This window comes from Lissotriton helveticus, chromosome 5_1 (genome assembly GCF_964261635.1).
Source record: "Lissotriton helveticus chromosome 5_1, aLisHel1.1, whole genome shotgun sequence".
In the NCBI taxonomy this organism is placed as follows: domain Eukaryota; kingdom Metazoa; phylum Chordata; class Amphibia; order Caudata; family Salamandridae; genus Lissotriton; species Lissotriton helveticus.
Genome location: NC_136065.1, coordinates 1,570,500,891 through 1,570,515,523, shown reverse-complemented (window position 1 = coordinate 1,570,515,523; position 14,633 = coordinate 1,570,500,891). Strand labels below are relative to the sequence as shown.

At 44.6% G+C, this 14,633-nt stretch overlaps 1 protein-coding gene across 1 annotated transcript in view; it reads left to right on the top strand.

The window, feature by feature from the left end:
• Positions 1-12,378, top strand: part of LOC144753710 (hatching enzyme 1.2-like) — a 36,695-nt gene extending 24,317 nt beyond the window's left edge. Inside the window, exons 4-9 of the mRNA XM_078641302.1 lie at positions 2,124-2,276; positions 3,883-4,000; positions 5,739-5,917; positions 7,964-8,045; positions 9,473-9,594; positions 11,807-12,378. Coding sequence (XP_078497428.1) covers positions 2,124-2,276; positions 3,883-4,000; positions 5,739-5,917; positions 7,964-8,045; positions 9,473-9,594; positions 11,807-11,838 — 686 coding nt within the window. The 3' untranslated portion in view covers positions 11,839-12,378. The remainder of the gene's footprint in view (positions 1-2,123; positions 2,277-3,882; positions 4,001-5,738; positions 5,918-7,963; positions 8,046-9,472; positions 9,595-11,806) is intronic.
• The last annotated feature ends 2,255 nt before the right edge of the window (positions 12,379-14,633 follow it).

Below are 14,633 nucleotides of genomic sequence, written 5' to 3'. Positions count from 1 at the left end.
TATCTAGTAGGTGACATGCTTCATCACTGGGTTCCCACCCTGGTGGCCAAGTTCTTCCAGGGTGTGCTGCGACTCCAGCAGAGCTGGTTTCTATGATGGAGTGATCTTGTGGCTGTGTGTGTCACAGCATAAGGTGAAAATAAAATTAACTTGAGACTCCTATCCACAAGTTGTGATTTTATTTTCAGGACTCTCGGTTCATATTAAAAAATCGATAGTTGTGGGATATTTAAACTGCTCTCGATTATCCTTGATGTGGTTAACATGTTTCAGCTAGATTTGTTTTCCTTTCAGGGACAGATTGGCTTTCTTCAGGACCAAAGAATATGATAAACTCTGGGTGTTATGCAGTCAATACTTACTGAACCCTGACTGTTAGTGAAGACAGTACTTGTTGCATCCGGTCTTAATTAAAGGTAGCTTGTTCCACCTTGGGATACTGTGAGGAGGTGGGCCCTGTAGTCAAACCTTCCTCAAGGTGCCTCACCAGCATGCAAACCTACTACATCCTTGAAAGTCATGTAACTTTTAGTTCACATTGGAGTTTAGCATATTCTTAGATAAGTGGGAGCAATTTAAATGTCCCACAACTATCCACCATGATTGAGTGATGATTCTTGTGTTTTCCAAATCAGTTAAACCACTACCCCCATTATGTGCAAAATATCGATCAAAGCCACTTATAGCCTTATCAAAAACATTCGCATCACCTCCCTCACCTGTATCTTTAACCATATGTTCATAAACTTTTAATCTCTCTGGACCAACAAAATGCAAAAATATCCTTCTTTTGATCCTCCGACATCTTTCCTTCCTCATCTATGGTATAAAAATAGTTGGAAAAAAATACTGTAGGTCTAAAATGTCCTATTGTATTCTCAGGCTTACGATAAGCCACATGCCGTTTTACTATTTCTGACCACCACTTAGTCTCCACTCTCAGTAGGAAAGGTTTATAAAACTGCCAATGAATACTTTTTGTAGCTCTGCCACTGCACGGTTTTCCTGGCATTTAATACTAGTCACCAAATGTAAAGACACAACGCTGTCTTTAATCTCAAAATCCAAGTTTATTCCTCATAAACGGCTGTTCATAAATGCCTGTGCAATGTCTCCAATTTACCTGCGGCAACTGATGATCCCCAAACCTTAAGCATTCTGAAATCAGAAGCAGCTTCTTACAGGCTTCAATGAAAGTAACATGAAATAACAACATACGTGAAAGCAAGATAACACAACAAGACCAGTTAAATATAATGCCATCCTAACGCCTCCTACCCGTTTTGGTGCCAGCAAGGAACCAACCGAATGGGATTTTAGATATTTTCTAGCTCCGAAGCTCACACAGATGACCTGTGCATTTTTGGCATGACACACAGGCCCATTTTAATTGTTCAAGAACCATTAACATTTCTTTGACTCTGTGGGAGGTGATAGATTAATTTCTTTTAAACCATAAATAAAACACTGTATATACTGTGTTACGACCAAGTGCAAAGTACGGAATTGATCCTGCTGGTAAACTACATGTAATACAGACCATGCCATACCATGCATTTCCTCGGACATTCAGGCTGTACATACATATGGCTGATATCTCATCTCCATCTTGCATGTCCTGCAGGGGTGTGGTCACTCTATGGAGGAAGAAGGCTGGATGGGTTTGATGCAGCGGAACTGCAAGACCTCTAGCAGAATTCATATCCTACTTCCTTATGACAGGATGTATTTTTGACGCCCACAACCCTATCCTATGGAAATGAACTTTCACCTAGAGATTTGTAGCAAATGCTTCAGTTAAGACCATTAACGTGAGTTGCTTTCAAAATCTGTTTTTATTTCACAATTTGTGGTAACATGCAGACACATTCCTGCTCTCCAGGCATGGAACAATGTTAACAGAGGACCATGTAGGGTTCATAAACAGATAACTACAGGCAGACGGGTTCGAAAAAGAGGTTTCCATGAAGCTGCTTGTACTCTGTGGCTATAGTGGTGAGGGTGCAAGCATTAACGGCAAAGGAGTTCATAACAAGCATGAAGCCTGCCAGCTTTTGCAGTAGATGGCTCAAATATTCAGAATATAACCTCAGTTGCTCTTCTCCTGTCTTCATTGTTCTCAGGTAAATCTCCCTTTGGTTGGCCACCCCTTGTATTTGGTGACATCGCAGTGGACCCCCTGGGAAACGCAGACCGATGTGCCTCTGATCGGTGCCGCTGGCCCAGCGCTGCCAACGGGCAGGTGCTAGTGCCCTTTCAGATCTCTCCCGCCTACTGTAAGTAATAAGTCATTGTTTGTTTCACAAACTTTTATGGATTTTAAGTTGTTCCTGCAATTGGATATTATTAATGAAAAACCTGGTCTCATCACTTGCATGCAGTCCCATAAAAATAAAACGGTGATTAACTTTTCAGACTGACTGATGTCCTGTGACATAGAAATTTTTATTAGTAAAGTATTTATAAAGCGCATCATCGTCCCCTAAGGGATATCCCAGAGTTAGACCTCTTACTTCCCAGTTCTAACCTTCACCATATCCACCATTCTGGATTTCTTGATTCGTCTACAATATATCAAGGCCTCAATAGCAGAGTAGAGATCCTGAGTTGGCTAATAAAATGTAACTCTGTCACATAGGATTGCTGGACCATTGTCATAAAGTGCTCTGTGCGCCTGGCAAACTAGCCTAAAAATGAATCGCTTACGAACTGGAAGCCAGTGAAGAGAATTGAGACAGGCCAATGTGGAACTCCTGCTAGGCCTGTTACAAATCAGTTTTGCCGCCGCATTCTGAATAGACAAGACATGTGAACAAATAATCCGGCGTACCCATATATAGCGCATTGCCGTAGTCTAGCCTGCTCATAATCTTAACTTGAATGCTATTCCTTCACCATGTCACTGGGATCCACCAAAATAATGTGCAAAGAGTGCACAGACATCCAAACTAGCTCATGCACACTTTATTTACCTGTTCCTGCATTGAAAGAGAATCATCAATTAAAAACCCCAGATTCTTCACCACCCTTTTAAACCTTGGTGTGGAATCTAACAACACAGGCCACCAAGAATCATTCCATACCATACCTTGCAGACCCCACCAAAAACCAATGTTTATATTTTGTCTGCATTAAGTTTTAAACAATATGCCTGCAACCACCCTGCTGCTTCAGAGAGGCAGCCACTTAAATTCCCCTGAGTCTCAGAGTACTTGTAGTGGATGGAAATAATCAGCTGAGTATCACCAGCATACATAAAGATCTCAAGGCCTAACGCCTTGACAGTCCAAGGTGACAAAAAGATGTTAAACAAGGTCAGACTCTGGGAGGATCCTTGAGGAACTCCACATTTCAGTCCCTGAGGGCAAGGTTTAAAATGGGGCAGCTGTACCGAATGAGATCTTTACTTAAAAACAAGTTAAACCACTAAAAGGTAGAGGAATGCAGACCAATTTCATGCAGCCTCTGAAGCAAAAGGCGATGTGACACTGTGTAGAAAGCCGCAGACAGATCTAAAAGGATCAGGGCTGCTAATTTACCCTGATCCACGAAAGACCTAATACTATCCAAAGCCACCAATGTCAATGATGTGGATATTTCTGTGATTATATGGGTATGAATTAGCAAATCAGAGACCCATAACTGCCCTTACTGCAGGCCATACCCAGCTGTGGCTATTGCATATATAGCTTGGACTTTTAGCCTGCTCTGTGGCCTGCAGTCATATATGGTCAACTTAAGTGGAGCTTCAATGCCAACAGTTTAATTGAGTTGGTCATAAATAATGTAGACTGCCTCTTTAGGTGTGGCTGTTCTTGCAATAATCTTGTGCACTCACAACTAGTGTTTTGACTTGTTTCTCTGATTCTCTGTTCCTGTCAGCCCCGAATGAGCGAGCTGTGATAATGGGCGCCATACAATCATTCGCCGCACGCACCTGTATTTCTTTCAGACCTCGAGCAAACGAACGCGACTATCTCTTCATCGAACCACAGAATGGGTCAGTATGTGTGCTTCATGGGGCATTTTCAAGGGAAGTTTTTGATAGGTATTTTCTCGTCAGAAACACAAGAGGGTGCTGTTGGTCTATGTGGACTGGAAAGTGTCAAGTTTCCTCTGAAAAGTGTGTGTATATATAGAAGAAAGACTGACAATCAGTGAGAGAAGAAGAAGAAGAAAGCCCACCCATTGGCGGAATATCATCATCTGGGATGTAGAAATAGCAGACTGGTATCCACTGGTAAACTCACTTACAATATTGTGAGTATTTACTAGTACTGGATCCACCAGTGATGAAAAGGAGGGGCCAGAAGAATGGAGACTGTGGGCAAGGTTGTTGCAGTGCTCAAAAAGTGTGTGCTAGTGAAAGAAGTGTATTAAAATTGACTAACATGGTGCCTGAATGTGACTTTTATTCTGGCGGTCACCATGGTGACAAGGGTTAAAAAGCAGAGTGTGGATAGAGTTCCAGCAAATACTGCTATCCTGATGGTTGAGGATAGCAGTATTTGCTGGAACTCTATCCACACTCTGCTTTTTAACCCTTGTCACCATGGTGACCGCCAGAATAAAAGTCACATTCAGGCACCATGTTAGTCAATTTTAATACACTTCTTTCACTAGCACACACTTTTTGAGCACTGCAACAACCTTGCCCACAGTCTCCATTCTTCTGGCCCCTCCTTTTCATCACTGGTGGATCCAGTACTAGTAAATACTCACAATATTGTAAGTGAGTTTACCAGTGGATACCAGTCTGCTATTTCTACATCCCAGATGATGATATTCCGCCAATGGGTGGGCTGATGGGCTTTCTTCTTCTTCTCTCACTGATTGTCAGTCTTTCTTCTATATATACACACACTTTTCAGAGGAAACTTGACACTTTCCAGTCCACATAGACCAACAGCACCCTCTTGTGTTTTTGCATTAGTTTGATTTGGGGATATGGTGCTCTTTGGTCAATAATTCTATTTCCCCGATAGACCCCCTTTATCTTTGTGTTTTTGTTATTTTCTCGTCAGCCCATGTGATGGCACAGTGTCTGATAGGGCACTGTTGGCATAGTGCCAGATGAGATTTTTTTATTACAGGTTGTGTGATTGCCGTTGTTGGCAGTGTCTAATGGCTGATTCTTAGGTGAGTGCATGTGAATATGAGAGGGATGCTGTTTGACATCAGCACGTCTGATACAGAAGCCTCTATCTGAGAAATGAAGAATATATAGAAATTTTATAGCACAAATTGGAAGCCCTAAAAAGATAAGGACAATGTACAAGGTTGTAAATGCTGCATAAGAGTAGTGTGGCATTCCCCCGGTGGGCCGGAGGGGTGTAGGCCGGTTTTGTTACAGTGGGACGGTTTTGCGTTGATTCACGAGCCTATAAGTGATGGTCTCACTTTGCACTGTTAGTAATATGTGTATGGGGGGTTATCAATAGAGGAACGATGGGCCCTCTATGTTAGGAGTGGCAACATAAAGAAACTTATTCCGTACGGAGGTTCACTAATTCACCATTAGAAAGTAAGGAAAGGGATGCGCTATTTACGTAGGGTTTCAATATTGAAGTGGTGAGCACCTGTAAAAAGACATCCATGGACACATATATTTCACCTTCTGCCCCTTGTTCCAGTTCTTTGAAGGGCAGTGAGGTCTACAGGTAGCCGAGTGAGAGTCTAGTATAGGCTAGGCGCCAGTGTAAGAGTGTTCATCACAGTGCGCCCTTCCCCCTCTGCAGATGCTGGTCCTTCATTGGACGGATCGGGGGTCGTCAGGTGGTGTCCTTACAGAGGAATGGCTGTGTCTTCACCGGCACGGTGCAGCACGAGCTCCTCCATGCCCTGGGCTTCCACCATGAGCAGAACCGCAGCGACCGCGATGCCTTTGTCACCATCCTCCTCCAGAATGTGATGCCGGGTAAGTCTAGAAGGTGTGAGGTAACTAAGCTGGGTTAAGACTTGATCTACTCCATGCGCAGTAGATACCATACAATATACATTGATTTTATTTGCCTGGGTTTGGTGAACCTCTGTATTCTGCAAATCAGCTTTTTTCGGATGCTAGGAGGACGTGGGTATATGGGAAAGGCAAGGGTTATGCAGCCTTATGGTGAAGTCATTAGCTGGAGGCAATGCTAAGCCTTTCACTGTGACAATAAATGGTACAAATGGAACAGCCACAATGACACACAAACAAACCGGTATTACTGGACCAGTAAGCTCAGGTCCTGGTTAAAAAGAAACAAACGTACGCATACATTGCAGCATAATGTTGTAGGTGTAAACCAAGTTTTACAACAGTACACGATTGACGATATCAGCAAAGTATACAGTTTGTCATTTTTCGTCCTTTTCACCTGACTTGATCAAGACTGCAAATGTTGTAAATGCGAAGTATCTAAACAACACAACTGGTTCCAGGAAGTCACCATTGAAAAAATTAACAATTGTGGATTACAGGAAGTGAAAAGGCACTCAAGTGCAGAGCAGGAACCAAGACAGCTGGACTGCTGATGCCCTTTTTGAGCAGAAGAGTGCCAGCACAGCGGTCTGTCCCTCGCTGATGGCGTTAGACTCACCCAAGCTACCGCCGGTCAAGGGAAATTGATACACCAGATGGCAGAAGTCATAGAAAGAGTCAAACCTCCTGTATCCAAGGATAGGTTCCTTTCAGTTAGGTCGATTTCTTTTCTGATAACACTCACTGCACGGGTCTAGAGAGGTGTCAAAAATGATGCCATGCGATTCTATACTCGCCTTTGAGCTGGAGACTTTGCACTTTTCCATGACACCTCCTGCTGTCAAACAGACCCCTAGGCCAAGTGATAAAAAGTGCAGAGAGCAAAAAATAAGCACCAAAATGAGTGCCAAATCAATCAAATAGGAAATGGAAATACCCCACTAGACCACTGACACTGTTCTTCCTTCCTTTCTTCAAGAATTCTTCCTGATCCAAGAGTGTTATTTACTTCAAGGTGGAAGGGGGCTAAGGGTGACCCTCTTCAGACACCACACTGTTGTTCTCCAGAATTTCTGAGAGACACTGGCCAGGATGCCAAAACAGCACCTGGCAGAAAGATGCGGCGGCTCCTCCGCTATGGCAAAGGAGCGTTGCTCCCCTCGCCAGCACTCCGAGAAATGTGTAAAATAAAACGATAATAAAACGGGTTTAAAGCCCATTTTAGTATCCTTTCATTTTTCTTGTGCCGAGTCTTGAGGCGGGGCCAGGGTGATGACAGGCTGGAGGGGGAGTGGTGGGCACTGCCTTCACTGGGCATGTGGGTATGGCCGGCCATCTCAGACTGGCCAATCCCACGTGCGCAGTGAATCTCTCTCCAACCCCAGTTGCATTTCCAGGTTGGAGAGAGCAGGCACAGGCTCCCAGTCTGCCTAGGAGTGCAAATCATCATTGCTACGGCCAATCCTGAAGCTGCTCTCATGTGAGCACCTTCAAGCTTGGCCACAGGAAATTCTAGGAACCTGTGCCTGCCTGCAGTGGAGAGGAGTAAAGCAGATAAGTGCGATTGTGGAGGGCAGCATGTAAGTTCTTTTTTATGTTTTATTTGTCACCATCCCCCCACCCCGCCCCACCTCTTTTCCCAAACACAAGCTGCGACTGAAGATGATTAAGATGTTTATGGAAAGATGGTACCCACAATACAAACTGGTTCCTTGATCGCTCTCTGTCTCCTATGTTCTTCCACATTAAGGGGACCACGGGTTACTCCTCATTGCACAGGACCTGCAGTTATGTCAGAGAAGTCTTCAGTTGTCTTGAGAACGAGAAGCCTTCTCATCCAGCTTTCCTTGTCTCATTCCTTACTATATGCAGTGTGGCAGCACACTTCCTATTAGTACCTTAATGTAGTATTTGCCGTGATATTATGGGAAACTGAACTTGAGACTTTATCAACTCGTATTTTAATAACATGAACAATGATTGCTTGTAATTATTTTTTCTTAGGCATGGAAAATAATTTTGAGAAGATGAACACCAATAATCTTGGCACACGTTATGACTATGCTTCAATTATGCACTACTCGAGGTACGTTTTGTGAAACAAAATTCAAGATGCCATTGCTTACCAGAGAACAGCGGTTTTCACATCATAAAATACTGCACAAATGATTTATCGAATCTTGGGTTGGATATGGCATCAGGGGCCATATTATACATGCAGTGCATTTTCCTTCATTGTGCTGGGCCCACCTTTTAAAAAGTGCCCCTAGTGCAATAAAGAAAAATGCACTGTATTATAATGAATGCGCTGCCCCCAGCCGCGAACTTGCGATGCCCTAGGGGCAGCACATTCAAGTGAAAAGCTGAGTGTCTGCTTTGAAGCTGTTCCGTGTTTTCAGAGTGCAGGCAGTACCTGCCTGTACTTTTAAAGAAGATTGGAAAGCTCCTTGTAGGCGGGTGCAGTAAATGCTATTGATATTGCAGAAGGGGCTGCACAAGCGTCTGCACCCCTGGAGCACTTTGTGTAATATGGCCCCTGATAGCTACACTCATTATCACTTGCATATGCCTTCACCGATACGCCTACACTAATACACCTATTATTCACTCTCATTGTAACAGTTCTAGGCAGCACAGATAAAGTATGGTAATGAGATGTAAAGCAAGCTTGTTAAATCTCACTACTGGGTTTTACAAAAGCGGGCTTGGGGTATCTGCCACTTTTGCTGTGGTGCAACTGCTATACAAAGCATGTATAAGGGTAAACAGTGAACGAATGAGAATAGTGTCATGTATCATTCCACATCCCCAGTGTAGCCCACAGGCTCCTAAGGACAAGAGAGAACACTGAAAACATTCTTCTCAAATTCCTCAGTACAAAGGACACTGAGAAATAGAATTATCTCTCAGGGCTAAAAACTCATTCTGTATTTATTTTCTCGAAATCTTGATTTTGTTTGACCTCAGGTGACCACCTGATAATTAATTAGCTACATTTATGACTTTTGACCATTCAATTGAGTCACAAACTATTACATTGTCACCTGAAGCGACACAGAAAATGGTGCAGTAAGTGCAATCTCTTTCAGGTAAATCGAAGACGAAATCAAGGAAAAGCCTACTAGAAAGAGCGGTCAATATTATGCTTTACCAAAGAGATATCAAGTTCTGTCTAAAGCTAACATATCTGAGATCAGGTTATTGGACACCCTCTCTAATGGATGTAGAAGGTTGTACCCCATCTTGAAATCAATGCGAAGAGTAGTTTATGGAGATGTACTTAGCTCTTAAGATTTAACACAATTGGTGTTCATGATTAATGGAAACTAACATTGACTCCAGCTCACATGCGGCCATCAACATGCAGTCTTGTCAAATACTCTAACTATGTGTTTACAAGATGACCAGCCTTTTTCACTTAGAGTGTTCACAGAGGGGTCATTGCCTCTATGTGGACAAGACCCAATAGTAGAAGATTGTGTTGCATCTGCTCATACTTGTGTTTCATTACAGGAATGCCTTCTCACGCAATGGGAGTCCCACCATTATACCCAAGCCTGATCCTAATGTCCCTATTGGGCAATCTCGACGGTTCACCGAAACCGACATCACAAAGATCAACAGGTTGTATTGCTGTAAGTAAACGAGCGCGCCATAAGTGATTCACTTCATGTAGTTTATGTTGCTTTGTAATTTATGGGATGGTGTGGGGACTACTGTAATACCCAGGGGCACCTAGGGAGTGTGCCTTCTTTATACCTCAGTGGTATAATATCAGTACACCCAGCATTGTCACTTGGTGCTAATAATATGTTATGTTATCTTCTGTTTTATCTGTAGAGCAGTGTTCACATTTTGCATGACTTTTCAGCTCTGTACTAACTCAACACTGAACCTTCTTGAAATGTATACTTTGCTTTCCTCTGCGTTCATGAGTCTATGGGACATATTTACAAGTGAATGGTGAAGCGTGGCGTTAAGCAAAAATTGCTCACACTCTGAAAACCCAGGGATGCACCGTATTTACAATGGTACAACACATCCCTGTGTTTTCCCTAGTGCTGGCACTAAACTCAGCTGCCTATCTCCAACGCAGGCACAATTGCACCATAGTGCAAGGGTGCCTGCATTGAGGGAATGATTGTTTATGTGCAGGAAGGTACTCCTACCTACACATAAACAATCACTAATGGTGATTTGTAACTTCTATTTGTCCTACGTTGTGCAGCACACATAGAAGTTGCAAACCCTCATTTTTTAAATGATTTTTTATGTGCAGGAAAGGACACCTTCCTGCACATAAAAAAAATCATTCATGGCTATTTGCTGCTTCTATGTGTGCTGCATAATGCAGCGCAAATAGAAACAGCAAATTAAGAGGAGAAATTAAACTTTTTTCCTCAATTCGCCATGTTAAGACCAAGTTTTCCTTGGTCTTAATTTTGGAGCTGCCCCATATTTCCACCATCCTTGTAAATAGGGGCAGCGTCAAAATCAATGAGGGTTGCGGCGGAATGCCCACAGCAACGCCCATTACCCGCCCCTTTCACGCAAAAGTGTAACATGGAAGGGGGCCTTATTTACAAGGCGGTGTTAAGCCACTTAATGTAGTTTAACGCCACCTTGTAAATAAAGTGAAGGGATTATCGTCACAGGAACTTCGCAAAACGTCATGTTCCTGTGGCGATAAGTCCTTGTAAATATGCCCCTAAATGTTCTCGTTAAAGTATATAAAGCCTTCCATCTCCCTGACGATTCCATAGCTAGGTATATTGTGTTGAAAACTGAACAGCTGTAACATATCCTCCCTTTTCTGCAGGTTTTGTTATCTACCTCTACACTTTAACATTCCTTCTACTTTCATATTGTTTACCTGCTTTGCGGTCATCCTACATTAAATCTTGAAAATACTCAAAAGCAAGGAAATCTTGCAGTGCTGCTGCCTGTGATGTGACTGGTCTTTGCGTGGGGTGTGCACTGTCACTTATAGTGCTATAACTGTTCTGTGTGAACGCAAGGAAAGCTAGCACTGTTGCCTGTGCTCTCTGTCTTCTGTCTGTCTAACAGAAGCTTGCACAAATGCTGCTTGTACTGTGATTGTTCTGTGTGTGCCTGTGCTCTGTCTTCTGTCTGTCTAACAGAAGCTTGCACAGATGCTGCTTGTTCTGTGACTGATCTATGTGAGTGCAGGGAAACCTAGCACTGTTGCCTGTGCTCTCACTCATGTGTCTGTCTAACAGAAGCGTGCACAGCTGCTGCTTGTACTGTGACTGTTCTGTGTGAGCGCAGGGGAGCTAGCCCTGTTGCCTGTGCTCTCACTCATGTGTCTGTCTAACAGAAGCTTTCACAAATGCTGTTTGTACTGTGACTGTTCTGTGTGAGTGCAAGGGAAGCTAGCACATGTTGCCTGTGCTCTCTGTCTTCAGTCTGCTAACAGAAGCGTGTACAGCTTCTGCTTGTACTGGGACTGTTCTGTGCCTGTGATGGATGCTTGGATGGCTGCTGCTCATACTTTACCTCCTCTCCTCTTGTGCAGTGCAGATCTCCTGGATGTAGCACACCTCTCCTCTGTGTAAGGGGAGCCTCCTGCTGCTGCTTGTGCTATTACTGTGCAATGGGCAGGAGGAAGGCATGTACTGCCATTGCATCCGTTGTACTTGTTCGGTATGCGCAAGGGAAGTCTGCAGTACTGGTGCTGTACTATACTGTCTGTGTATGAAGGAAGCTTGCCATGTGGCTGCTGCCCATTCTGTGACTTGAAGCTTGGTAACATCTTTTCACCATGCAAATATCAAAAGCATGCCAGTGGTAAAACCTATTAATCCGCCTTCTTCTTCCCTCCTGCAGCGAGGGGGACTCATTCAAGAACTCTACTCTAAAGCCTGCAGGTGTATGAAGATGAAGAGTGCTTCGAAGAACTGGACTGTGCCTCTGCTGACACGCTGTCTTTGTTCAGCACATACTCAACATTCCTTAATAATAAACCTATGTGGACATCTGCCTTCCGGCTCATGGAAAGCATGTACGTGTCTCCTGCCCTGTGTTTTAGGCATGCTTGCACCACTTATTTTAGTGTCACGTCAGTGGCAGATTTAAAAGGAGGTCAAAGATGCCACGACCTCTCCCCCCCTCATCTCCAGCCTATATTTTGTTTCTGGTGTCCCCCCCTGAGGGCTGGTGTGAAGTAGCGTGGTTTGGAATTGCAGCTGACCAATGGGGGCCCACGGGGAACCCGGTGGGCAAAGCCTGTCTGCAAAGATTGTCTGCTAAAACGAAACAGGACTATTGGGACATGATTACCAAGAGATGCAATATTATGACAAAACATGGGTCCCTGATGACCAACCATGAACGTTGTGAGATGTTGATCCTTTCTTTATGTGATATTAAATAAACTACGGCCTTTTCTTTTACCATAACCTTGTGTCCTTCGAAGTATGTGGGCAGAAGGGAGGGGTTGTGAAAATTCACACAAACATAAATTGCATGTAAGACTAAAATGTCAGCAATTAGCTTGCAAAAGTGGACCCAGTCCTTATCTTTCTGACTTATATTTTGCAAATTAAATGCTTGCACGTTAAAGGAAATGCTGTGCAATTCATTGTTTCGTCTTCTTGGGTTACCTCAGCATGTTCGGGTGCATGCCGCATCGTGATCTACCAGGGCACGGCTAGGTACTGTCATCCAGAAGACGATAGAGCATCAGGTGCAGTGTCTCTGGGGCTGGGCTGCTACCGACAGGCAAACAAAGAGACCCCTAGGAAAGGGGTCAGGCAAATATCCTTTTGTGTAAGTTATAAGGAGAACACAACAGGCTGGCTGGGTGCATGGGGGTAATGCTGGATGTTGTGTGATCTGAGTGCCTCTGGGTTAGAGGGGCTCAAGAAAAGTGGAAATAGGGTGATATCTCGGGTTTTGGGGCCTGGATGGGGACATGTGTTGGCGTCTACAGGGTAACAGTACGGGAGAAGTGCAGCTGTACACTGCTGTATGGTGTCTCGGGGGCCAGCAGGGCTGGGGTGACTTTCTCTCTTTGTCGGGGCAGCAGTGGCGTAAGGAAACGTGAGGGGGCCCCACTGCAAAGTGCATGGAGGGGCACCCTTCCGGACTTACTCAGGAGATCTCAGGCCAGGATACTGCACTGAAGGGGGGCCTGGAGCTCCCCCACTCTACCGCACTACAGGGTCTGCAGGGGCCCGTGTTACCCCACTGGGGGCAGCTATATTGCAGCCTTGGTGGGGACAGGAGTGCAGGCGGCAAGGTTGGATTGGGATGTGGTGGTAATGTTGCTAGGGTAGGGGCTTGGAGTGGGTAGTTACTGAGGTGGTGGCAGGGGATGTGGTGGCAACTGGGTAGTGACTTATATGAGAGAGAGCTGTGGCGGCCAGTCACCAAGTGAGAGGTGGCTAGCAATACAATTTAGTACAGGTGAGTAGTGACTGAGGTGAGTCAGGTGGATCGTACCTGAGGTGAGGCAGGGGCGTAGAGGTAAGGCTGGTAGTGGATGTGGAAGCAAGTAGGTTGTGACTGGTGAGGTAGGCGAGTGCCTAAAGTAAAGCCAAGGGTGTAGAAGCTGGTGGTTAGTGAATGAGGTGTGGGGAGGGTTGTAGAGGGAGTTGTGCCAGACAGCTACTAGTGGGTGGGATGGGGTGTGTGAAGGGAAATGGCTCAGGTAAGTAATGAGGTGGCTAGTGACGGAGCTGGGTGCAGGTGGGTATTGATTGGAGGTGGGGGAAGATGAGATTTGTCTAATAAGTAGGGGGGCTTTAGGGAGCGTGTGGCTAGCTTGGCTGATAAATCTGTAGTGGGAGCAGGTAGATTTTCCTGAGTCCTATCTCACTCCCACTCCTCTGTCACCATCCCAATACCCGTCTCGCTCTCGAACCCTATCACAGTCACATCCCTGTCACCATACCCACCTCTAACGCTCTCAGGCTTGTTGTACTCCTTATCACCCTACTGTGTCTTCTTACCCTCCCCATCCCTGTCACTCTCTACGGGAAACACCCATTACATCGATGTCAAAACATCGTGGTGCCATCGCACCGCGACTTTTACATCGCAGCATCGTTGGCATCGCATGCATTCACTACGCATGCGAAAACGGCGCGATGCCATTAACATCGCATGCGATTACAACGCTACGGACAATGAAATGCCAACTAATTGTGTGTTGCCTGCACACTTACGCCTGCGATGCCAAGAGGTTGAATTCTGCTTTGAAAATTTTTAAGTACGATTAAATAACTACAGAGACAATGGAGAGCCAGCAGCGGAAATAATTGTACAAACACAAGCACGATGCAACTGCGTTGCCTGGAACGGAAATAATTGTACAAACACAAGCACGATGCAACTGCGTTGCCTGGAACGGAAATAATTGTACAAACATGATTAAATAACTACAAAGACAACGGAGACCCTGCAGCGGAAATAATTGTGCAAACACAAGCACGATGCAACTGCGTTGCCTGGAACGGAAATAATTGTACAAACATGATTAAATAACTACAAAGACAACGGAGCGCCTGCAGCGGAAATAATTGTGCAAACACAAGCACGATGCAACTAAAAAGGCAAGCCTTTACGATGAAATAACTAAATTAATGGCGACTAATTGTGCTTTGCCTCGCATGCGATTACAACGCATGCTTACGCCTGCGATGCCAAGAGG